The sequence below is a fragment of the Leopardus geoffroyi genome, chromosome A1 (genome assembly GCF_018350155.1).
Source record: "Leopardus geoffroyi isolate Oge1 chromosome A1, O.geoffroyi_Oge1_pat1.0, whole genome shotgun sequence".
Classification (NCBI taxonomy): Eukaryota; Metazoa; Chordata; class Mammalia; order Carnivora; family Felidae; genus Leopardus; species Leopardus geoffroyi.
The window spans coordinates 158,079,022-158,105,299 of NC_059326.1; the positions used below are offsets into that span (position 1 = coordinate 158,079,022).

General features: G+C 36.9%; 1 protein-coding gene across 2 annotated transcripts in view; it reads right to left on the reverse strand.

Annotated features, from left to right (window-relative positions):
* Nucleotides 1–20,110: 20,110 nt before the first annotated feature.
* The window catches only part of PCSK1 (proprotein convertase subtilisin/kexin type 1), a 44,614-nt gene continuing 38,446 nt past the window's right edge, over nucleotides 20,111–26,278 (reverse strand). For both annotated transcript variants that reach the window (XM_045498787.1, XM_045498797.1), the window contains exons 13-14: nucleotides 25,338–25,499; nucleotides 20,111–23,123 (exon numbers count right to left, since the gene is read on the reverse strand). In XM_045498787.1, coding sequence (XP_045354743.1) covers nucleotides 22,746–23,123; nucleotides 25,338–25,499 — 540 coding nt within the window. In that variant the 3' untranslated portion in view covers nucleotides 20,111–22,745. The remainder of the gene's footprint in view (nucleotides 23,124–25,337; nucleotides 25,500–26,278) is intronic.

Here is a 26,278-nt window from a genome sequence, read left to right on the forward strand (position 1 = left end):
TTGCACAATCACAATTGGAGTCAATTCTTCCAGCCTGAAATTGGCTCCTGGTTTCCCCTGGTGACGTTTTCAGACCTTCATTATAAGTGAAGAACCTTGGTAACCATGTCACACATTTTCCTGTGGTCTGAAACACATTTATTTAATGAGACGATGACCTTTATTTATCCACAAAGTGTGACCCCATTAGCTGTTAGCCAAACATACAGAGTGAAGTTGGGACAATGACTTGAAACTGAATCTCAGGATTGAGATGTTTTTCTAAACAGCATCTGGCCAAAATGTACAGGAATTACCTCCATCACTAGGGATTTTGAGAGAAGAGTAGATGTGTTACAACTCTTCAGTTGAGTGTGTATAATAGACTGTATAACTGTTTACTAATAGTGCCCCCTTGTAAAATATTGTACTTATCTGCTCCTTTGAAGTTAGGTTTGGTCATACACCTTGCTTTGGCCAAAGAAATGTAAGGCAGTGACACATGTATCCTTTCCAGGTAGAAGTTTAAGAACCTGTGCGTTTTGGCAGTGCTGCTTTCGCCCTCTCCTTTGGCAACTGGCAATGTAGCCAGTGGCTGCTTTCTCATGCTGGGTCCCTGGGTGAGGACAAAGTGATGTGAAGCAGAGCCTTCAGCTGGCATTTGAGGGAAATGTATTATGACTAAGATACAAACCTTCTTGTTTTAAGCCAATGAGGTTTGGAGCTGGTGCTACAACGTAGTCAACCTATCTTGACTGATAAAGGGTGTATATTTCTATCTGTATTATGTATCTGGAGTCATTTTTAAAAGAAAGAAACACTGTGGGGGGGCAGAGGTAGTGTGGGTGTAACAAGAAAAAAATGGTAGAAAATAGTCTTTAAATTGTCACTGGAAATAGGTGAAAATAGCACACTTGTTCTTTTATGTTTAACTACATATTGCTATAAAACTGATCAAATGTTTTAAGTGCTTAGGGGTAAAGAAGGAGGTGGAGGAATTGGAACTTCAAAATAATAAATGTATAAAGAAATGGAAAGTTCTCCAGATTTCGTAAAAGGATCAAAGCAGAGTGAACAGAAATGCCTCTAACCACAGACCAAAACAACTGTTGGCTGAGTGCTTCCCTAACCTGTCATCTGAGATTAGCCTTGGTCTGTGTTCCCTACATTGCCACTCAAATCTTAGAGGATCATTTCCACACTTGGAATCCTGGAGGGGTCTATCAGACCTGCTCATCACCCATGAGGTACACAAAGTGTGATACCTGAAGACTAGGTAGAAATGAAGAAAGAAGTCTCTTTTTCTCTAAGGGGCTTAAGACTTTATCAGGTTGATAGATGTTTTCTTAGTTAGAAAGGATTTCCTCTGTGTCGCTTTAAGTGTTCTTCAAAGAGAAATGTGGATTAAAAAATTTGATGAGGTACATGTATATATTGCAATATGATTACCACCGTAGCATTAACTAACCCCTCTTATGTCACATAACAATCCTTTCCTTTGTGTGTGTGTGTGTGTGTGTGTGTGTGTGTGTGTGTGTGTGTTAAGAACAATTAAGATCTAGTTCTCTTAACGATTTTGAAGTTTATAATGCAGTACTGGTCACTATAATCATATATAAATGTATCAAGTCAACACATCGTACACCTAAAACTTATACAGTGTTATATGACAATTATATCTCATTTTTTATCCGTTCATTTAATTTTTCTTTTCAATATGTAAAAATACCCATAACACAAAAGTCAAAATCATACAAGTAGATAGACTCAGAGAAGTCTCCTTCCGATCTATACACCTCTACCCACATCTTACCTGTCCCATATATAAAATATTGTATTGGCTTACAATTTTTCCCTTCTGTATTTGTTTCTGCTTAAAGCAAACATATATTCGTAAAATATACATATATATATTTAAATGATCCCTTCTTTCTTTTCTTTCAAGTTTTTTGTTTAAATTTCAGTTAACATACACTATAATATTAGTCAGGTGTAGAATTTAGTTACATCATTTATAAAAAAGTCTGATGAGAGGTTAAAATCAGGGCCTGATTTTAGTGTTATTTTGAAGAAAGTAGCATGAGTTGCTTCATGTGACTCAAATACATTTTTCTTAAATTCCTTTTGGGTGCATGTATGTGTATGTGTGGAGGAGGTCCAAGGAATTAAACCTAATGTCATTGACTAGTAATGTACAAGTCTACTGTTTCCAGGGGGTTGATGAGGCTTATTGAACTGTGTTACATGAGAAATGTGGCCTCCAAAGTTCATTGCAATAGTAGACCTGGTGTTAAACCTTTTCTCCAAGTAGGAAGTATGTGTTTTCACCAACAAGGTTAAAACATCCTTTTTAATGCAATACCTAGAATAGAATTAATTCTTCCTAAAAGAACCAAAATTTAGGTAAGGAGTACTTAGGTTTTTAGACAGGTGTGCAGCCTTACTGTGGCTGTGGCCAGCATTTACTGAAATACAGAAAGAAGCAAACTCTTGCAAATATTGATTAAAAACCTGAATACTCTTCTCTGAGTAAGTACATAAACAAAAACTAAGACTTAGTTTATTACTATCTACAAAAACAGGTAAAGTGACTATACTGTTAAAAGGGATAGAAAGGGAAGTGAAGAAACAAACCCAGATTGTATCTTCAGCCTCACTAGAGCAAAGCTCTGGATTTGTGTGTGTAATCTGCCTACTAACCACATCCACTCAGGTATCTTTTTGTTAATGTTTCTTGATTTCTTGAGAAAGAAAGAGAGCATGAATACGGGAGGGGCAGAGAGAGACCAAGGATCTGAAGCAGGCTCTGCACTGAAACAAAGAGCCTAATGCAAGGCTTTAATTCATGAACCCTGAGATCATGACCTGAAAGAAGTCAAGTCAAATGCTTAACTGACTGAGCCACCCAGGTGCCTCACTTCGATTCAGATATCTTAACAGGCATCCAAACTTATATGTCCCATCTGCATTCTTGATGTGCCCCCTTCTTTAACCTGCTTTCCTGTAGTCTGCCCCATCTCAGGAAACTGAAATTTCATTCTTCCAGCTGCTCAGGCAAAAACTTAGGTGTCAGGTTTGACTCTCCTCATTTTTCCCATATTCTGTATTCCATGCATTGGTACATTTGGTCAGCTTTATTTTAAATCTGTATTCAGAATCTGACAACTTATCATGGCCTCCATTGTTCTCAATCTGGTGGATGCCATCACCATTCCCCTTCTAGATAAAGCAAGAGCCCCTACTCCTCTCCTTCTTCCAAACTTGTTCTTTTAAAGACACGTCTCTGAAAAGCAACCATTAGGAATTTTTAATATTTGTGTTTTAAAATATTTCTAATATTTTTTAAAAAATATATACACAATTTAAAGGTCAAATAATTTCAGGTTGTTACTAAAACAACAGTCCCTTAACATCACCACCCTTCCTCCCATTTACAGCTTCCCAGAGGTGGCCAATTTGATCTCTTTTATCTGATTCATTTGGTAATGATCACATTTCATTAAATGACAATGCCCATGTTTAGATGAGGCAACAAATGTTGCCAGTTACACCAAGACCACCAATGATTGAGACATATCCTAATTATGGAGGTGTTGAAATAAAAGTGGAAAAATAAGGTGACTCAGAATTGAAGAAATGTGGCACTTTCATTCCTTTGAATAATATGCTTTTATATAAATTTACATATATATATATATATATATATATATATATATACACACACACACACATATATATATATATATAGTGTGTGTGTGTGTGTGTGTGTGTGTGTGTGTGTGTGTGTGTATAGTCTTAGGTTTAGGCATTAAACATTGACTTCCACTATGAGAGGTGAAGGTTTATAATGCTTTTATACCCTCTCCCACTGTTCCCCTCATCCACATATAATGCATTTTTTATTATACTAATATCCTATGCTTTCATAGTATGACTGTATAAACATTTTCAGAGCTGGACTATATGATATTCTTTAATTGTATATGTTGTCACTTCCTTTTCTTCCCTTTCTGTTTTTTTTCCTAGAGTTACTAATTATCTTTTTCTTAATTGCTTGAGTTTCTATATAACTATTCTCAAACTCACTCCCCTATGTACAAATCTTAGAAACATTCAGTTCTTCCTTTCAAAGCCTTATGATGCACTCTAGTCAGGAGTGACTGATCTCTAAGCATGCTTCAGAACTGTGAGCTTGGCATTTCTTTTCACCATCTTCCTGGATTCTTGTTCTCTCTCTCAACAACCCCTGTTCCTTGGATCTTACATATTCTTTCTTGATTTATTTCTTTGTATAGAATGTTCATTGTGTTATTTTTATGGGAAAGTTTCAAAGTAATGTTTTGAAAACTTGCTTGTCTAAAAATAATTTAATCTTCCCTACATTTAGTTGCCTGGGTATGAAATTTCAAGCTTGAGAATTTCTCTTAATGTTTAGAAAATATTGCTCCATTTTCCCCCCTAAAATCCAGTATAGCTGCTCTGTGAACCCTGTTTTCTCACTTTTTTGAAAATGCTCATTTCCTTGTGGCTAGAAACTCTGAAACTTTACAATGACTTGTCAGTAGTTCTTTGAATTATTTAATTGATTTCATCTCCCCCTATTCTCCTCCCATATTCTCTTCTCTCTTCTTAAATATTTATTATTTTGTATACTGATCTTGTGGATTGTTGTCTTTTTTGACATATATATTTTATATTTTTTTCTATTTCTTTTTTCATTAAAGTTTATTTATTTTGAGAAAGAGAAAGAGAGAAACAGTGAGGAAGGGGCAGAGAGAGAGAGGGAGACAGAGAACCCCAAGCAGGCTTCTTGCTGTCAGCTCAGAGCCTGACGTGGGACTCCATCTCACGAACAGTGAGATCATGACCTGAGCTGAAATCAAGAGTCCGATGCTTCACTGGCTGAGCCACCCAGGTGCCCCTATTTTTTCTATTTTTGATTTTTCATCTTTGTTTAGTTTTCTATATTTTCTCTTTGACTTATTTCCTAGAAGATTATCATGCAAACTTCTTACTGAATTTTTTTCCTTTTTTAAGGCATACATTTTATTTCTTAAAATTGTCTTATCCAGATGTGTTTTTTAAACATTTAAATATCTGTTTCTTCTCTCAGAACATTGAAACTTGTTGACATTTTTTTCTCCTTATGAAGACTTTGTTTCTTCTAATTACTCTTTCTGCTTTTCAGTTTTCTCTTTGAACCTTGAAATTAATGAATGTCCTCAAATATGTGTCAGTCCTGGATACCTGTTCATATTTAAACTGGACACCAGAAAGCTCTTTTGGAAGCTGTGGGACTGAGCTTCATTCTAATATAACTTGGCTGAGCTATTTTGTTAATGAATACACAACGTGCATCTCTTCAGATCTTTTTTCTTGTAGCAATCATTTTCTTCAGAGAAGGATCTCCTTTTAATCTCCTTTATGATGTCTAGTCACACCACTGTCAGAAATCTGGGAGTAAGGGAAGATAGCTGAGAGTCTCAACTAGTCAACGCACAGTAGGTAAATTTCACTCAATTCCCCTTTTTTCAGTTTGGTACTCCTTCTGTCAAGTGATTGTCTCTTTATCCTGCTTTATTTTCCTTCTTAGCACTGTTTACTGCACCGCCATCATATTTTCAGCTGCTAATTTGTTTATTCTTTGTCTTCTCCAGTTAGAATGTAAGGTCAATGAAAACATGGCTTTATCCCTTTTTGTTCACTCCTGTATCCCCAGTGTCTGATAATGCCTTGTAAATAGAAGGTGATCAATAAAAAAGTATGTGATAAGTTAGGTTAAATCATAGGAAACTTGTGCTATTCAACTGTTTTTTGACCTTCAAAATACAACTTCATATAGTTCAAACTAAATAAAAGAAAATCCAAACAGCTAGGGATTATCATCATTTTCCTAGTGAAATGGAAGTGATTTTAGGAGGTATTGAGTATCTCTTATAGTTTATTTTATAAAAGTAACCTAATAGTGAGGAAACTCAAGCCTAGAGAGCTTAAATGACTTCCCAAGAACAGACTGTGTTAGGCAGTCAGAGAACCAGGACCAGAATCTTGTGTAAACCTGATGATCTGAAGATAAACCTGTATCTATTTTAGTCTATGGTCTCTGTTGGGTGTTTCTGAAGCAAGAGCGAGAAGAAACAAGCAAACACAAATAACAGGGCATTGAATGAAATTGTTTTTATTATCTTGCAGTTTCAGCTAAAGGCTACAAACTTGGGTCAATAGGCAATATGAACCCTCATAAACTGAAAAGAACAACTTGGAAATGCCAAACCTCCCCTCCAGGACCAGCCTTGTTCTTCAACTCACACCCCTACAACTATATCCAGTCTATATATGCTGACTACTGAAATTCATAGGGAGAGGGGCACTGATTCACAGTAATGGGTAGGCCTAGGAACAGAGGGTAATGCTGCTTTGTCTGTGCCATCTCCATATTTGGGTTGAGGATATGGTAGAGTTTGGATTATAAGTGCCCACCCAGATTGCTTCTACTATATGGCAAAACTGTTACTCTAGAGAGGTTTGTTGTCGTGAAACTTTGAGTACATAAATAAAAACCTTCAAGCAAAGTGATAGAAGGAAGCACATATCCCTACTTCTCCCATCGAAGAATGAGAAAGCTTGAGGTACTAAGTTATAGATTTACCTGTTCATAATGTAAATCAAATTGGAGGGCTCTCCACCCATGTAGGACTAAAAGAAACAAAGTTGATGTCCATAATACAGTCACTTACACTTCCAATTCCTGGTATTTATCTTCATATTTAAAGGAAATGTAAAACATTTATTGAGCAGATGGCAATCTACATAAGGCCCATGAAATACACCTGTGTCTCCCAGGCTGCAGGTACAATGAAAACAGCTGTTGACCTGGACCAGCATGTGTTAGTTTTCCATTAGCTCATAGTGTTCACCAGGCCATCTGTAGCTCAGAGCTAAGTAAATGGAGTCATTTTTCCGTGGTTGGCTCATTTCCATAGGTCGTTATGTAGAAAAGCTGATAAAACATGATTGCTTCAAAAGGTAGAGGGGAGAAAACCCTCTGAGATTCTGGCAAAGTTTCCAGGAAGATCATCATTAACAAGGTTGTTCAATAAAATCCCCACTGCCTGTAGATACTTGAATAATCCTGTGGGAGAGGGTAGGTCCACTCAGATTGCTGTCAAATGTCAATGAGGTATGAGTCAGAGGCTTAGCATATTCACTTTTATTTTATTTTCTTATGGTACACTGCTCCTGTCTATCCCTTCTTTTTTCTTTCAGAAATAATTTTTCCAGTAACATCCTGATAGAGTATTCTATAAGGTGACCATATTCTCAGGGTGTGAAATAGCATGTCCCTTCAATTATCTTAAAGAGGCTGTGTCTCTTTCATCTATTGACCTATACTTTCCAGGAAGGAAGGAACCATTTTGAGTATTGGGTCTTTATTGCCTATGATAGCATTTAGCACACAGTAGGTACTCAATAAATACCCTTTGGCTGAGATTATGAATAAATTATATATATGCATTGGGAGTAATTTTGGTCATAAGCCTAAATGGCCAATCTGTATTAGTCTTTTAATAACACAGCAGATATATGGGCTGAAAATATAATAAAAATGAAGATAAGTAGAAAAAATCCTTAAACACAGCAGGATTATACTTGGCTGCCTTTGTTATCACTGCTGTAAATTCCTCTAACTCACTTTCTGATTTTTCCTTTCAAGAAATTGCCCTTGTTTAAGTTTCTTTTTCAATTTTAATTTCAGTGCACACTAAAGAAAGCACCTTCTGCATCATCCTTTTAGAAAATTAACTCCTGGATGTCTCACAAATTTATACTCAATCCCACAAAATAGAACTTCACTGATTTCCTGACAGTCTATGTCTTTACCCAGCTCTTGGGAAACAAGAATGGAGTCACTACATGAGGCTTCCTGTAAGCTTACAGTTATTCTCAGTTCCCCACATCTCTGAAACCCCACTTTGAGCCCATCCTTCTCTTTGTTCTTTATGATCAGTTCCTGAGTTGAACTGCAGTAGTTCTTTGCTCATTGGCTTTGGCATTTCATTTTGAATTTATTTAGTGCAATGTCCAGGCATAGCTAAAAAGGAAATTGTTTGATAATTGGAACATGAACCCTCTCTCTTTTGAGCTAATCCTCAATTTTTGTTTGCTTTCTTTCTAATGAAAAAAATTCTTAACATCTGCTTGAATTCAGGCATGCATATCTTTCCACTATAATACTTTCCATTTGGCAGGCAGGATTGTCTTACAAGGAAAAGCCGAGCACTGTCAGCTGATTACGTTACTTGCCTTTTAAAATTTTGCTTCTCAAAGAGTACTGGATTACAGTGATGATGACCTATGAAAACCAATTAAGGCTTCAGGATCATTTCTACTTGTGATATGGGAATGAGATGGCAGAGAACACTAAGGAACAGTTTATAATGGATAACAGGCTTTTAGGTAAAGCACAGGGTAGGACATGAAATATCTCAGATTCTGTAGCAAGGTGTGTTTTCCTCTGCCAAAATAGGTAGACAAAGGCAGTAGAACTCTCTAATGTCGGTAGATCAACTTAATCTTCTCAGTTTTTGCCAAAAATATTCCATAGAGAGTATAGCTATTTGTCTTTTTCAGGAACAGCAGGTTTTTCTTTCTTACTGAGGTATAGAAAGTTTTTTCTCTCTTACTAAGGATTTCAGAAAATTGTTTAATATACTGGAAGATTTCTGGCCCTGTGGACATTTCCATAGAGAATAGGAACAGCTAGTCCTTTTGAAGACAGACTCGTGAATAACTTCACATTTAAGAAAGGAATTGTAATATTTCAAAGCACAATAGCAGTTTAGTCATCTGTGAGGCTGGTTGTGCTGGACATGGAACATGTGATTTCATATTTATGGAATGAGTTGTTGGAGTCTTCTCATTCTTTGATTCACTGGAGGAAGTACCTTGAGAGATTATTTTCCTATTTTAGTAGTAGGAAGAAGCCTGAATGAGAATTTTCAATCTTTCACGATTCTAGAAAATTTCGACTCTGTGTGTTATCTTCTTGAACTGGTTATTTTTGCTAGAAAGAGTTGATATTTTGTCTAATCAGAGTGTGCTTAGTAGGATTTGCTATTCAATTTATATATTGAATATATCAATATATTCAAGTTGATATATGACTTCAGTAAAACTTTAGTGAAAACAGTAAGACCAGGCACCTCATGTAGAGAACCTATTATACTCCACTAAAAATTGGATAATTGCCAGCTATTCAAATGTACTTGGTGGAAAAAATATGAGTTTCCATGGTACCAAAGCAATGTCTGTCTGAGCCATATGTTTTCCAATCCAAATGCAGATTTTTTTGGATTCAGAATGTTCTCCCCCTATATTTATCTGATTTTTGCTGATATTACAAGTGAGAAAACAGTAGGAAATGTTTAGGACCACATAACACAAATCTATTTCCAGAAAACAAGCCAGTCCTTTTGAAAAGGATATCCTAGAAAAATCTTTTATATGCCTATGGATATTGAATCTACTCTGGAATTTTTGACATAGAGAAGGTATAATGGAAAGAACCATGCACTGAAATAATTTCTGATTTGCCCTTTTCAGGTGAGGAGAATACCAGACAATGAGAATACTGGCCCAAGCCTTCTTTGTGGCTCACCATATTATCTACTTTAATCTGAATAATCTTTGTGTCAGTGAATACAGTAGGCACCCATGGCTGCTCAACATCTTTTGAAAACACTCTTGGTCTTAATAGTTTCCACATTTTGAGTCCTGTCTTGTCAAGATATGATGTACCATGATCAAGTGGTATTCATCCTTGGGATGCAAGGATGATTAAACATATGCAAATCAATAAATATGGTACATCTCACCAATAGACTGAAAGATCAAAAGATCAAAATTAAATGATCTCAATAGATGCAGGAAAAGTTTTTAACAAAATTCAATATCCTTTCATGAAAATAAAAGCCCTCAAATTGAATATAGAAGGACTATACCTCAACATAAGAAAGACCAACTGTAACAAGTCCGCAGCTAACAGCATACTCAGTAGTGAAAGATTGAAAGTTTTTTTGTTTTCTTTTAGGATCAGGAACAAGACAAGGGTGCCCAATCTCACTACTTGTATCAGCATAGTACTGAAAATCCTGGAGTCCTCTCAAAGTATAGTCTATAGACACCTTATAGTCCCCAAACTCTTGACACCCTTTAAGGGTTTCTGCAAAGCCGAAACTATTTCATTGTAATCATGACACTAGTTGCCTTTTTCACTTTGTTTTCATTTGCATTGATGGTCAGCAGGATAGCAAGAATCAAGGCAGTGGCACCAAACTGTACTAGTAGTCATTGCCTGCCTCACTATCACACACTCATAGATTAAAAACAAAACAAAAAACAAACAAACAAAAAAAAACAATGGCACTCAAGAATACCCTGGTGAAGCACTAAAACACTGACCCTTGAATATGTACCTTTTTAATAATTTAGTTGACAAAATGGGAAATCTATATAAAGTACTTTGCTGTATACCAAATTTTCATGGTTGTCTTGAAGAAAAGCAATTGTTTGAACTAACTGGGTTTTAGTTTTAATTTGTTTTCATGGCATACTATTTTTACTTGAAAAACATGACTGACAGACAAACTATGGTTACTCTGGCCTGGATATTTGACAGAAGTTTTCAGGCAAATGAATAAAGCGAGCTTGACTGCTTCTTAATACTTAAAGACTTGTATGAGATTGTTGATGATATTAACTAATGTGTTTTTCAAAAAATATCATAGTGTGAGGAAATGTGTCAACACATGGAATATCTGGATTACTCATGGAATCAATGTTTTCCAAATAACAATGAACAGTGTTATAAAATTATGCGTGGGCAAAACTTCTATTCAAAGTTCAGGATAGACCATCAGATTTTAGTTGAAGAGAGTGCAAAAAGCTTGATAGGATTTTAGAGTCTTTATTATATCTACATTTTAAGAAGCTACTTGTTGAGTCTTGGTGTAGTATCAAACAAGAATATCTACAACTATACTCCTTCCTTTTCCAGTTATGTCTATGTGAGGTTACATTTTCTTAATAAACTTCAATGAAAACATAATTTTATAGTAGGTTGAATGCTGAAGTAGATAACACAAACTTTCTTTTATGAAGCCAGACATTAAAGAGATTTGCAAAAATATAAAACAATGCCATTGTTGTAACTTTTTGTTTTGAAAATATTTATTTTCATAAAAATGTTATGTAAATGTTATTTACATTAATATTCAATGGGCTTGTTATTATAATTTTGGAATTAATAAATAGATTTTTTCCATTTTAATTTTTTCAATAGGTATAACCCACATCAACAAAAATTCTGTGGGATCCTTAATAATATTGAATGTAAAGGGGACTTGATTTCAAAAAACCTTAAAAACTGCTACCCTAATAAATTATTGCTGGGGAATTTTGCATGTGAATACCATGAGGCTATACCAAGCAAGAAATAAATTCAGCAATAGATTAGGATGGCCTTCTGATTTGAATGTAAAATTGGGCGTAATGGCCAATGACAGTCAAATAAATAATTAAGAGAAGTCAAAAAGAAAACCAAAACTTTAAAAGCCTGTTTAATACTTGGTTCATGTGCACAGATGACTGCTGGATTTGGGTGCTGACATGTGACATTGACTGCAGCCCTTGGTCTCCTAGGGAGGCTGTTTGCTTTGCCATGTTACATGCTTGCTTTTCAAATCTCAGATACTCATCATCTGTCTGGCTTCCTTGTATTTAATACATCTGACATATGACTGGTTTCTTTGTCTACCTTATAGTATGTTTTTTCATCAGGGTACTTTGAAATCAGTTTGGGAAATGATCAGCTGACTATAATTTGGTTTTAAGTGCATTTCCTTATTAAAATACTTAGAATTGCAGCATTCTTATGTTATCAGTTGAAGCACTGAATCCTATTATGTAAAGTTGGTTAAAACAATATAGTCTAACATAGTTAAGTCTATTATTACTTAATGTAAAACTTAAAAACAGAAGAGGGAAAAGGTTATACAAGATCTTGATAACTAAGCAGCTGGATGAAAATAGCCAGAGAAAGAAAAGAAAGATATTTTCCTGCTGCTTTTCTGATGTCAGTGTTTCCCTTTGTGAGCTTTAAATTTCTATTCCCATTTCTTCTCTCCCTGGGACTTTGGATTCTCACCTAGAGTTTCATATAACTTAAGGATGCAATCAATATAGAGAAGTTACCTGTATGTACTTGGATGCATCTTCACCATTTACTTGACCTTGATCAAGTGACTTCAGCTCTTTGTACTCCACTTCCCTCTCTGTAAAATGAGGATAAGTGGATCTACATCACTGAATGAAGATTAAGTGAAACAACACATGAGCCATGCTTGGCATTCTGCCTGCCACCCATTGAGTCCTCCATGAATATCAGCTTGACTGTTCTCTACTTTTACTCCTTGGCAATTTCATTTCAAATATACATTAAATGGATGGGAAAATAAACTCAATTAGAGAATTCAACAAACTCATATTAAACTATTATATACCAGGCATTGTGCTAGGTCTTCAGATACAGAGACGGATAAAAACAATGTCCATGAGGGGGGAGGCTATGTCCATGTAGCAGATTATTCTATTTCTGGTCTCTGTCAGAGCACTTGACATACAGTAGATGTTTAATAAATATGTGCCAATGAGCAAACAACTAACCTTATGAAGTAAGTGTAATTGCTCTCACCATTTTATAGATGAATAAACTGAGACTTGGAAAGGAAGAGTCATTCAGTATCACCCAGGTAGTAAGTCACAGAATCAGAATTGAAATCACCTCGGCTTGGCTCACCTTGGAGCCAGTACCTATGCTGCATCTCTAGGAAGGGATCACTAACACTAGCTATCCATGCTGCTTGGGAAGCGTGAATCTGGCTCCCGAGTTTCTCATCTTCAAAGCATAACATTGCCCTGTAGATACACCAAATGCTCAATATAACATTGCCTAAGTATTGACGGAGTATCCACCTCTTCTTTAAGACATTATTTTAATATTTGAGGATATAACAGTTAACATGAGAGATGTCAGTGGAAATCACATTCCATCCACAGGGACAGACCCTAAACAATTAGATATGTAATCAGCCTTGTGATGAATGTTATATGGGAGCATTTGGCAGAGGTTCTGACTTAATCTGGCACACTGGTCAGGAAGGCTTCCCCAGTAAAGGGATTTGTAAATTGAGTTCTGAATGGGAAATAGAAAAGAATTAACTAGAAAAGGTATGGAGAAAGAGCATTTCTTGCAGAATAGTTTGTCCCCAAGACTCATTTGGGACATTGCAGTAAAAGAAAAAAGCCAAAGAGTGAATTAGGCAGCAAAATAGGCATGAAGCTACAGAGGAAGGTTAGAGCTAAAACTTCTAGGGATTTCAAGCCAGGCTAATTTTGGTCTTTTCCTGAGTACAGTGGTTTTTACTTATTTATTTATTTTTTTAAATTTTTTTTTTTCAACGTTTATTTATTTTTGGGACAGAGAGAGACAGAGCATGAACGGGGGAGGGGCAGAGAGAGAGGGAGACACAGAATCTGAAGCAGGCTCCAGGCTCTGAGCCATCAGCCCAGAGCCCGACGCGGGGCTCGAACTCACGGACCGCGAGATCGTGACCTGGCTGAAGTTGGACGCTTAACCGACTGCGCCACCCAGGCGCCCCAGTATAGTGGTTTTTAAAGAAGAGAGTGATGTGATAGGACACAGTGTAGAAACATCACAGTATGAAAGTGAGAACTTTGTTGAGAGAAGATGGTAGTGTGGACCAGGATAGTGACATTGGTGATGGAGACAAGTGGGTAGATTAAAACTAGAGTTTATATACTTGGTGACTTAGATTAGGAAGATGAAGAGGAGGCAGATCCAGGTGTTATGAGACCTGAAGCTTATGGAACTAGGGAGCTCCTCCAGAAATCGATTTACTACATAAGGGAAGGTGTCTGGATATCTGGTTAGATCCAGGACAATGAGGTCTGGATGAAGAAGAGAGACTTCCTTCTTTGCATCTCTTTTTAAAAAGGAGCAATACTTCTTCTAGAATCTTCCCCAGCACTCACTCTCAAATGTAGGAAATTAGGTACAAAAATAGATAACTACTTTCTAATTCAGAGACTCTCTGTGAAACATTTTAGGTAAATTCATTATCATCTGCAAGTCAAGAAGGAAAGTCATATGTATGAACTACTAACATGTTGTAACTATTGTCCAAAAAGATATTTTGAAATACTAATTTATGCTCAGACATAGAGATAAACTGAGCTTAATTGGGACAGTGGCCACTCTATCTAGTATGGACACGAGTGACTGGTAGATTCCCTCTTTTTCCCCACATCTCAGTAGTCTTCCCTCAAAAAGATGGGTTCCAGCTATCCTCCTGTATTGGTTGATAGACTCTGACTCATTTCTTTGCCAACAGTTGGCACCTGTTTTCTGTCAGCTGACTGGCACTGCAGCACTTTGCACTGAGGGAGGAGAAGGCATGAGCTGTAAGCTTTCAGTAAAGATCAGGCACGAGGTGATCATAAGCCTAACTTCTGATAAAACCCAGAATCGAGTTGGGAAATGATTAACTGGAGAGAGCTGGAAAATAATGCCTCCCCAGAAAAAAAGATTCTGTTTGGAGAAATTCATCCACATCTTGAACAGTCACAATTCATACTAGTATACTAAAAGGACATCTGGAAAATATAATGAAGAAATGTGAAAATAACAATTTTTAAGTCAGTGTTTTACAAATGTATGTGACTAGGGAATCCTTTTTCAATACACACACTCACACATACACACATGCATACCCCACTGATCAATATGTTAAAGAACATACTTTGGGGGGAAAAAGGGCAAATTGGAATCAGCACAGAAAGACCAAGGAATGGGAAGAGAAATAAAATGGTTCAACATAGTAGAAACTCAGACTTTGTGCCCAGAATGCAATGTCCCAATTCTCAATATGGTTTGGCAGCTCTGGGTCTGTATAAATTCATATGAGGTTGATTTTTTATTCAAAGGATGTCTGAGCTGTCGAGCTGCCCTATTGCTCCCCTAAGAAGAGTTTGGGTTTATTTCAAGATGGGTCACAGAGTGATGACTGACAAGGACAACTCCTTCTATCACTTTTAAATTTATTAGAGTTTCCAAAATTTGAAGGAAAGAAGCAATATAAAATCTATCCAGTTGTTTCTGGAAGCATGAGATTGCCTTTTAAGGCATCAACTTAAAAAAATATTTTTTTAAACAATTTAGATTTAAAGTTAAAAAGTGAAACAGTTTGGCATAGTGAAAATACAGGGTCAGACCGATCAGTTTTAAAATCCTGGCCTAGTTGTGTGACTTTGGGCAGGTGACATAACCTCTCTGAATCCCAGTTTCAAGAGATTCAAGTAAAAATATTTCAGTTGCAGAATAATGCAAACTTTAGAAATAATATATCCTATTCTCATGAATTAACTCATCCCTCTGAAAACATAGGATATATGTATTTAATATATTGTAGTAATGTAGTAATAATAAAAGCTATTTCTCATTTCAAATAGAGAAAAGTCAGTAGTATAAGATACACAGTACTCATTTGATTTTCATACTATAAATATCTTTTAAAATGTTAAGTCACCTTTTCATCTTGCTAATATTAGGTATATAACCTGGATTCTGGAATAACTGCTAGATTAAAATTTCAACTCCACCCCTTAGTATCTGTGTGATCTTGAACAAACTACATCACCTCTCACTGCCTCAACTTTCTCTCTACAAAATAAGGACAATTATTTATCTTCTATTTGTTTTATAATTCTAAGAGAGTGCAGTTAGAAAATGTACTCACTGTACTGTGAATATAGTTAAGGACTCATTGATTTTCATTTTTGTTAATATCAGTACTTCTCAATGATTTTTAAATTTTTATATTCGAAAACTAGTACTCCAACTGATACACAAAAGAAGATTGGGCATAAGACAAAATTAAACAAATGATTTCCTTTTCCTGATACCTCCTTTCTCTTGTCACTTCTGGCTTTCCGTGGCCCCTCATGACTACTCTTTTAGTCTCAACTGTCACTTTGAGAACTCCCTTGTTATTGCAGTCTGGTCTACATTGACTACAATTAAATGGTTTTCATTGTGACCTTAGGAGCAGAAAGTTCACATTGGAATGGCAGTTCCCCAGGCAACACCATCTTGACCAGTGACAATTTATGGTATTCCTCTCTTTTTCATGGATTCTAATGTTGTCTTCTTTATTGAATTTATAGATAAGAGCTACAAATTTGAATCTATTTGGCTCTAAAGTCCATTTTCTTTTCATGACACCACAATACTAATAAGAGCAGTAGTCTCACTAATAATAAAAATGAACATTTATTGAACATTTACTAGTACAGCAACTGCACTAAATTATCTGCCTTATTTTACTTAATCCTAATACCAAGCCTGTATGTGGTAGACTTCATTGTTATAGATGAAATAAGGCCTAAAGATGTGAAATAACCTGCTCAAAGGCACACACGTAGGAGATGGTAGAACCAGGATTCAGCTTGACTTGTGGCTGACTGCAGAGCCCACACCCCTAGCCACTTTGTGTTGTTACATTGTCAGACTTTTTTTTTTTTTTTTTTTTTTTTGCCCTTTAATGATTGGAACAACATCATTTACGGCAACTAATTGATAAGCTTAAGGCTTATGGCTTTTTGCTTTGTGTAAGTGCAAATCACATCATAACAAAGTGGCAGCATATTTGGGGCCATTCATGCATGTTTAGTAGATACAGAATGACTGGAGCCAGGGAGTGAATGTTCAGATAAACAAAATGATCTTGACCCACCTGTGAGAACTCTGTGGTAAAAGATAATGTCTTACATGTGGGTTTTCTTCATTCTGGTTCCCTCTGACATGAGAACTTGAAAAAGCCCATGAATTTCTTTCACTGCAAGTCCCTCTTAAAAATTTCAGCTCAAAAATTGTACTATCCAAGAAACATTCCAAAATAAACTTCCAAACAAACTGGCACACTACTGTGGAACATCCAATTGACACTCATTGCTGTAAACTGAAAATTGTGCATGAAATAGGGAGAACACTAGACCCTCTCTAAGTACAAGTTTTGGGCTGGGCCCTGGTGGTATCCGGACAAGGAGAAATGATGATACAAGAAGTAACTGTAAAGGATTTAAGGCAAAGCCTAGAGGTTATTTTGCTCACTTCTAAACATCATCTAGATGTTTAGAACTCTAGATGCTTAGTCACTGGGACTCCTAGGGACAGGGATAAAGGAACCAAAGGTAGAAGGGAACAATCACGACCACGCTGCAGGAACAAATCTGGGAATGTTTCCCCTGCCTTCTTCCATGAATAAGAACTCCTTCTGAACTTATGTCCCCCTCCCCAGGTAAATATTCACGAAGATACTTACAATATGGGCTTAGGTGGAAGTGGTGGGTATGTGGGTATAGAGGAGAGTAAAAGTGCTTTGTGGAGTTCCAGAAATAACACACATGTGGAAATAATGTGTGGAAATAACACACATTGTAGAAGTTGGGCATAGAAACCAGGAAAGTGATTTCTGCTTCTCTCTACATGCCTTAAGAATGGTAGACACAAAAATTATAGTCACTTCCTTGTCCTACATTGAGGATAGAGTGATGCTTTCATAATATCTATGTGTAGCAATGGACAGGCAATATAAACTGTTTGTATAAATACAGATTGCAAGCCAAAACTCAGGTGAGTAAAAATTACTTCTTTTTTTTTTTTGTAACAGAACTGTGTTCTATTAAGAGTTCCCTTTCTAATAAATAGTGTGAACTTGATGTAAGCCAATCAAGTTTTCTTCTCTTGTCCTAGGGTTGCATCTAACTTTGGAGAGAAGATAATATTAAGTATTGAGGCACTGGATTGGGTAGGGATGGGGGAGTAAGGGGAGCCTACGTGTCTGTTCTGAATTATCTTCTGCCAATGCCGTTATCAGCTGAAACATCAGTTCTAGTCTTTGGGAAGCCCTGAGCTGATCAGTATTATTCCATGCTACTCTCAAGTATGTGTGAGTCACTTCTGCTCTCCATTATTACCTGCAAAATAAATTACCTGTACAAAAGTCATTCATGATCTCAGCTCTGATTTCAGGAGGAACTAAGCTGAGACTTACCTTTAAAAATGAAACTTTCAAAGCTTGGGCAAGGCCTTTTTCAGCTATGGAATCAGCATTGAGAGGTGTATGATTTAATACTGCCTCTTTTTTTTTTTTTTTTTTTTTTTTTTTTTTTTTTTTTTGTGCTCTAGGCTCAAGAAGGCACAATTTGAAAGGGATGGCACTGATAGCGGAATGAATAAATGGAATTTTTATTGTATTAGTCAGTTTTGTTGCACGTAAGGCTGCATAACAAACTATCTCAGGACTCAATTGCTTACAAGTATTTATTCTCATTCTCCTAACTGCCATGGTAACAGTTCAGCTTCTTTAGGTAGTCCTCATCTGGTCAGCTCTGTTTCATGCTATGAGTTGGCTCGATTTGGATCCAGAATGTAGATCTGCTCCATATATATTTGTTCTGGAAACAGGTTGAAGAGGCAGTAGTTCCCTGGGGCACACTCTTCTCATTGCACTAGATGACCGAAAAGCAAAAGCCAGGCCAAATTGTATAAGCACGCTGAAGGTCTTTGCTTGTATCATGTCCACTGGCCAAAACAAATCACAGGGTTAAGCTTAACATAGATGACCCAGGAAACTACCCTTGGCCCACAGGGGCAAGAGGATGAAGCAACACACATGGCAGAAGTTTGGCATAGAAACCAAGAAAGTGATTTCTGCTTCCCTCCACATGCCTTGAGAATGCTGGACCAAAAACTGTCGTCATCATCATCATCATGTGTATTAGTACTGTAGCCTTACAAAATTATGAGGCAGTTAGGAAAACATTACTCTTCTTTCTTAGGGATTGAAATTGTATTTAAGAATTAATGTTTATCTCAGTGTGTATTTGGATTTGGATTTGGATTTGTAGCCTATACATGGCTAATCTAATAGTTACCAAATGAGCATTCAAAAGTAACCAGAGAGCTATCTTCAGCCCTCCTGGTGGGTAAACTTTAAAGATTGCTGGACTTTGAGGACAAAAGCCAGTTAGAACAGTTCTTCTGGAATTCTGGAAAAATTATTTTGAATCAATATTTGTAACTCAGAAGAAAGGAATGGAGTCTGGGGGAAAACCAACTCCTGGAAAGAAGACAGATTCTGAAGTGGCTGGGTGGCCATTCCAGGGATGGACGTTTGAAGCAAGAGAGGAATGTGGGCCTGAAGATGGGAGATTAAACTTGGAAGTTGGAAACTTCGGATAAGTGGCCTCTGGCGGAGGGGGGCGGTGGTTAATGTGGAGCTACTGTATCTGGCCTATAAAAAAGTCATTTTTGATGAAGTGTTGAAGTCCTTTCTCTCACACATAGTAAGTCCCTTTGGTTTCTGCTTTGCTTTTTTTCCTCAAAACTTCAGTGAAGACTCAGTCAAATAACTTGGGATGTTGTCAAAACAAGTAAGAGAGGTACCTGGGTGGCTCAGTCGGTTGGGTGTCCGACTTCGGCTCAGGTCATGATCTCACTGCTCATGGGTTTGAGCCGCGACGGGCTCTGTGCTGACAGCTCAGAAACTGGAGCCTGCTTCGGATTCTGTGACCCTCTCTGCCCCTCCAATGCTCGTGCTCTGTCTCTCTCTGTATCTCAAAAATGAGTAAGTGTTAAAAAAATTTTTTTAATGAAAAAATAGTAAGAAACTGAGCTATGAAGGAAAATGAAACATACCTGTTGAAGTAAATTCTTAAATTGACTTTGAGAAAGTCCATTTGTCTCAAAAGGAATTAGCTTTTTTTTTCTAAAAGGAATAATCTTCTTAATGTACATCTTCAATTTTTCTTTTTTATAGTTCATTTTAGAAACATAGAGAAGGAGATTTTGTTTTTGTTGGAAACATGAGCTTTTTTTCCTTTTTAACTTAGTGAGAAACCATTTATTCTTCAGATGTATAAGCATATTTTACATATTCTGGTTAATACAAGTGTATAATTTGGGAGTTCCCTTAAAAATGCTAAGACCACGCATGTTGAACACATTGTATTAGGCTATTAGACAAATGTCACTTTTAATATCATAACACATACATATTATACGTTTATTTTCACTGACAGAGGAACATGCCTTTCAAAAATATTTTATTGGATGAAACTTTCTTATTCTCAGGAAAGTTTTGGTTCTTTAATATAATTTATTATGCTTTTTAAAATTCTGATAAAAGCATTGGTACATTATAAATACTTGTAAAGAAAATATAGTTTAAAATTCTGAGGGAAATATTATATAAGTTTCCTCTTTTACGTTTTCACAAAAATCCACAGGTACTAAGAAAGACTGACAAAAATATTCTATGTCTGAACAATATATTCCAGGTTGGAAACATTCAAACATGACTTTATTTAAATATTAAAGCTTCTCTAGAGTGAACCTTTGGCTACAATCCAATGAGTGGGTTGGGGGTTTCAAACAGGAAAAGATATTATTAGAAGGATTAAAAAAAAAAAAGCTTAATACAATTAGCATGAGAGTAGGAAAGGGGAAAGGATGAGGTTTTGTTTATGACTATGTATTGGCCTCTCTGGGCCTTAGCTTTGTTTTTTAGTTGAAAACTTATCTAATAACTCGTTGGTCCTTTTTGGCTTTAATACTTTTTGATCTACTTCAATTTTCAAAGTCTGTCCAATACTCTATATTGAACAACATGTGAAACTTCCAAGGATAGTGTGATACTGGAGTTCTTTTAGGAGAACATCCTTGAAGCATCATGGTGATTGTTCTGCACATACTTTTATTCTGCACAAATGCAAACTGTAGACGAGGAGGTGAAACATCGTCTTATTCACTACACTTCAAACCATAGCAAGTGACAGACTCTAGTGTTCTCTTCCCAGTCTAGTTCAATGTAGTTAACCTCCTGGTCCAGTTCATGTGTGACATTGTGAAGTTCAAACTTTAAGAAAGAATTACAAACAGCAGACTCAGTGGGAGAATGCCTGCATCGTAGGTGACTGGAGCTTTTGTGAGCACATAGAGAATGGGAATCCAGAGGTTGTCCATTAATGAGTTAGTGTAAATGAGAATCCAGGGAAGGTGAGATTAAATGAATATGTCGAACTGGATTTCAGAGGTACTTTCAGGGGTCTAAAATATCATTTCCCCTCACCTATAAATTAACTAGATCATGGCAAGTTCTCATTATGATTGATTATCACACAGATCCTACCTGGAAGAAGTAGAGGATTTTTTTTTTCCTTAATGCATTTATACTTTATGTAAGTTAGTTTAGTGCAGCAGTGGGAAAAATCAAATGCTTTTTGGGTGTTGACCAGTAAGGTAGCCACTTTAAGCAACATGGAGCAGGGCACCTCAGGGACCTGGTACTCAAATCTATCTGGGCAGCTGCTGTTCAGCTCTAGCCAACTGTTGCCAGGAAGGGAAATGCGTCTGAGAATCAAGATTTATGTGAAATTTCATATTTTTAATAACCACTCATATGTTTAAATCATTTGATGTGCCAAAGGAAATCTACCTGAGGGACAAATGTGGCCCATGGACTGCCAGCTTGTGGCCTCTTGAGCTGAATATTGGAAGCAATTTGGTAAGATTTTGGATACTATCAGCTGTAAGACTGGGGAAGAGCCTTTAGTGGCAAGGAATGAACACTCAGTTTTAAGGATCCAGAAAAACCTGTTCTAATGAATACAATTTAAAAACAAACAAAACCTACCTTTGGCTCTCCCCATTATAAATATTTTCCTATTTACATTGGTTCCTGGTGTTATGAGTGGTTTCCTGTGATTATTGTGAAAAAATATGACAAGGGATTTGCCAAATCCCGAGTGTAAGTTTATTCTAAGTAGTATAATTACTTCTCTCAGTATTCAGATTGTGGCCGAGGAAGGAGATAGGTAATGAAAATATAAGGGGAAATAGGGAAAGGCCAGAGCACACACCTTTAAGTCCTAGTCACCTTTAGGTCCACAGAGGCCTCTGCGTAGCACACCAAACAAAGAAAAATGTTCTAAAACTGCTCAAACCAGATAACACAAATTTTGAGAATTGTTTCTGGATCTAAATTACTCAGTTTCTCTCCCAAATGACGAAATCGCCATTTCCTGAATGAGTCGTACTTTGGGGTACAAAAGCCAAGGGTATGGGTCTAATCGGGAACTCTTTCATTAGAAACTTTCCAAACCTATCTATGGCATCACAGTTCAAAGAACCGTGTGGCAAAGACAAGGGACAAGTTGTAGGAACAGTTTTCTTCCCTCTCATTCTTTGCAGATTTGCTTCTTCAAATTAATATGTTACCCAGGCGATGGCATTTCTTTTGAGAAATGAAATCGTGGCTCAAGGAGGCATTCTAATGTGGTATGAGGACCACAAATGAAATGAACTGTGGCTCCAGAAAGAACAAAGCATCTTACTTGTGCAAGCAGGGAATATGTGTTTTGAAAGAGTCATTATCAATTCAGAAAGTTGGATTTTCTACTTGAGCTCATCCCTTTCAAACGCCCAGTCGGGCGAGCAAAAGCAAAAGTACCACAAAGGATGTCTTAAGCATAAGAATCAATGGCAAAAACAACCACTTCAGACACAGGCAAAATCTAAGGGGAAGGAAGAAGCATGAATATTTCCAACTCAGGACTCCACACTTATTTTAATTTTCTTCCCTCAGAATGTCCACCAGAGCTTGCAACAGCCGGTCATCTCTGTGCTTATAAGGTTTCGTGTTATAGAAAACATCAACATAGTCGTTATATAGACTGTCCTCGGACTCTTTAAGCTGGGAAGGCTTGTTCAACTTTTCCAGGGCTTCATAGAAAGTTTCATAAGGGATGTTGAGCTTTGCACTTGGAGGCTTCTTTGGTGATTGCTTTGGGGGTGAGTTTTTGTTGAAAGCACTTTGAAGGAGTCTCAGCATCGCCTCGGATGGGGCTACCTTTGCCAGCTCATTCCTACTGTCCCCTGTACTGTCGCCACTAGGGCTTTTTGACACGAGGGGGTTCTTTTCCGGGTTCTCTTGTGTGGGCTGCTCCTAAAACATAGAACGCCACCGACAAAAGGAAGAAGATTCATTATTTAGAACCTGGCAAGCCAGCTGCAACACATGTCCACTGCACACTTTTTAAGAAACCCTTTGAGAAGCAGAGACAGCATGAGGCTTAGAGACATACTAACTTGGGCTTCAGTCCTCATTTTTGCATTTACTCATGTTCTCCTGGCACCTGTTTAATTTCCCTGAACTTCACTTGTAAAATGAGAACAAGAGTCTTTCATTTCTGGTGGTTCTGAAGACTGAATGGGATCATGTATATGTTTTCATACCTTATTGGCCTGCTGTACTTGTCAGCCTTCTATAGTAGAATTCATTTTAGGGAATTTAATAATTTTAGATTCCTTAATTTTAATTTTAATTCTAATGAAAGAAAATATTTTTTAAAATAATACAGTTTCATCCTATGGAAAGTAAACAGTTTACCATTCCCACTGCCTTTCCTCCCTGCCCATGTTTTGGGAAGAAATTGATATTAAAATATTTAATAACTCATACAGAAGACACCAGCAATGCTTCGTGTGAATGAAGTTTCCTGGAGGCCCCTTGTTCTGTCATCAGCTACCCTTTTAGCCACTGAGTTTGTTTTGTTTTGTTCTATTTCATTTCATTTTATTTAATTTTTTATTTTTTTTTTTATTTTGAGGGGGGTGGTTACAGAGAGAGAGGGAGTGAGAGAATCCCAAGCAGGTTCCAAGGTGTTAGCACAGAGTCCAACGCAGGGCTCTATCCTACGAACCTTGGATCATGACCTGAGTGGAAAGCAAGAGTGGAAAGCTCAGTTTGTTAACTGAGCCACCCATGTGCCCCTCAGCCCCTGAGTTTTATAAAGGGGTCTTGGGAGAGACCAGGGTGATAAGCCACATGGGGTGGAACTGGAGATATCAGAGAAGCAGCTCTTTGTCAACCAGTGTGGAAGTAACTCAACTTTTTAACAACTGTAGGGTCTGATTCATACCCCTTAAGGAATCTTGGAGGGAGAAATACCCATAAAGTCAACTTGCCTCTGGGACTGAAGAAAAGGCCTCTGGGGTGGGGGCCCCCAGGGGGCGGGGGTAAGCTGCTTTGCAGAATGTAAATGGAACCAGAATCTGAGCTGAGGACTTCATACAACCAGTTTATAAGTTTCTTAAATAATTACATCTTTATATCTCCCAAAATACCCATCACTGAGCCAGACTTCATGAAAGGTCATTCTGGAAATTCTGATTACCTACCTACTACATCTGAGGCACTGTGCTAGATGCTGGGGGATTAAGAGATAAACAAAATGTGGTGTCTGCCCACTGTCTGATAAGAGAGAAGCCAGCAGCTTCAGTAGGCTGAGTCTCAGTAGGAACAGGAATGACTGACTAGCTATCCTATGAAATTTTCTCAGAGAAATTGAGACTGTGATTCAGTGGCTTCCCTTAGAGCTGCCAAAAAAGTGTCAGTTAAGGAATTAGTAAAGAGAAGCCTACAGGATTTGGTCACTTGAGTCTTGGTTTTCTTTCTGGAAAATGGACATGCTAAATGTCTGTCTTCTCTAGGTTACAGGGATTATTGGTTAAATGAGACAATGTAAAAAATACTTGAAAAGTATGTGTGATACAGACATTAGGCATATGTGATCATGCATAAAGATAGCTCTTTTTTTAGGGGTGCCTAGGTGGCTCATTCAGTTAAGTGTCCAACATTGGCTCAAATCATGATCTTGCAGTTCGTGGGTTCCAGCCCTGCGTTGGGCTTTGTGCTGACAGCTCAGAGCCTGGATCCTGCTTTGGATTCTGTGTCTCCCTCTATCTCTGCCCCTGCCCTGTTCATACTCACTCACTCAATGACTCTCTCTGTATATATATCAAAAATAAATAAGCTTTAATTTTTTTAATTTTTAAAAAGATAGCTCTCTTTATAATTTGATATGTCATACATTTTGATACATGTAAGTTGATATGTTATAAATTCTCATGTTAGAGAATTTCATACCTTTGAATTCATCAACTTTAATCTCTAAATTCTGGACAAAAGAATAAACTTAAATAATATGAGGGTTTTATTTAATGGCAAACAGTTTGGCACTCTCACTCCCTTTTCTCCCCACTCACGTTTGACTTTCTCTCTGTCTGAAAATTAGATATAGCTCTACTCACTACATTGTCTACTACAGTTCAAAGAAGGATGTGCCAAGAATGCTCAAGAGAACAGAGCCACACAGACCTCCCCCGGATCCACCATCTTCTCCACCCCTCTTCTGTCATTCTGAACGGTGTTGTAGGATGTGTACACACGAGGCTGTTTCATGTGTTCTGGCTGAGAAGAGGTCCCATGAAAAATCAACTTCCAGTTGACAATTCTTCCTTCATTTTGCATTCTTCCAGACTACAGATAAGCATACACATAAGTTTAGGGTGTATTCTGAGAAATTTCAAACTCCTTAAAAGTATCTGTAAAATCTATTAAAAATTCTGTACATGCCATGTGTAGAGCACTATGTACAAAGAAGTAAATCATTGGATTCACTGTTGTCATGAAAATGGACAGTTTATAGGTTCGAGGATTTAAAGACTGATTATTTGCTTCATTTAATTAAAAAAGCAAAACTCTTTATATGAATGTTCTTTTCTATTCTGTTCTTGGAAAGTTGACTGTACTTTCCGTAAATAGAATTATATTTAGTAATTATCAGCTTGTAGAAACATTCCAATGGAGAAAAAGCCTCTTTGGAGTATTATAAATAGACTTCAGTATTAATCAGCACTTAAAAACTGTAGATTTATGGGAAGAGTAATAATTTTCAGAGGCTCAACAGTTATGCCAAAAATAATGTGCTGAAATCTAAAAATATCTAAAAAGAATATGAAAGTGTAGGCTCAGATTTTACAGACTTGATATAAAATAGTCTTATCTTAGTAAACAGATTTTTCTTAGTTTTTTAAAGATGAAATTGAGTTAAAGAACGGAGGGCAAGTTCAAGAATAGAACTACTTCCTAAGAACATTTTCTTGCTCTCCCTATGAGAGCAGGAATTTTTACAGATTCTGGTTCTAAATCATAATTTTTGCAGTCTGTAGGAGAAAGCTATTCTCAGAGAGAAGAATGTAACAATGACTATAGAATTTGTCTTAATTTAATGGAAATCCTTAGGAATTTAAAATAAT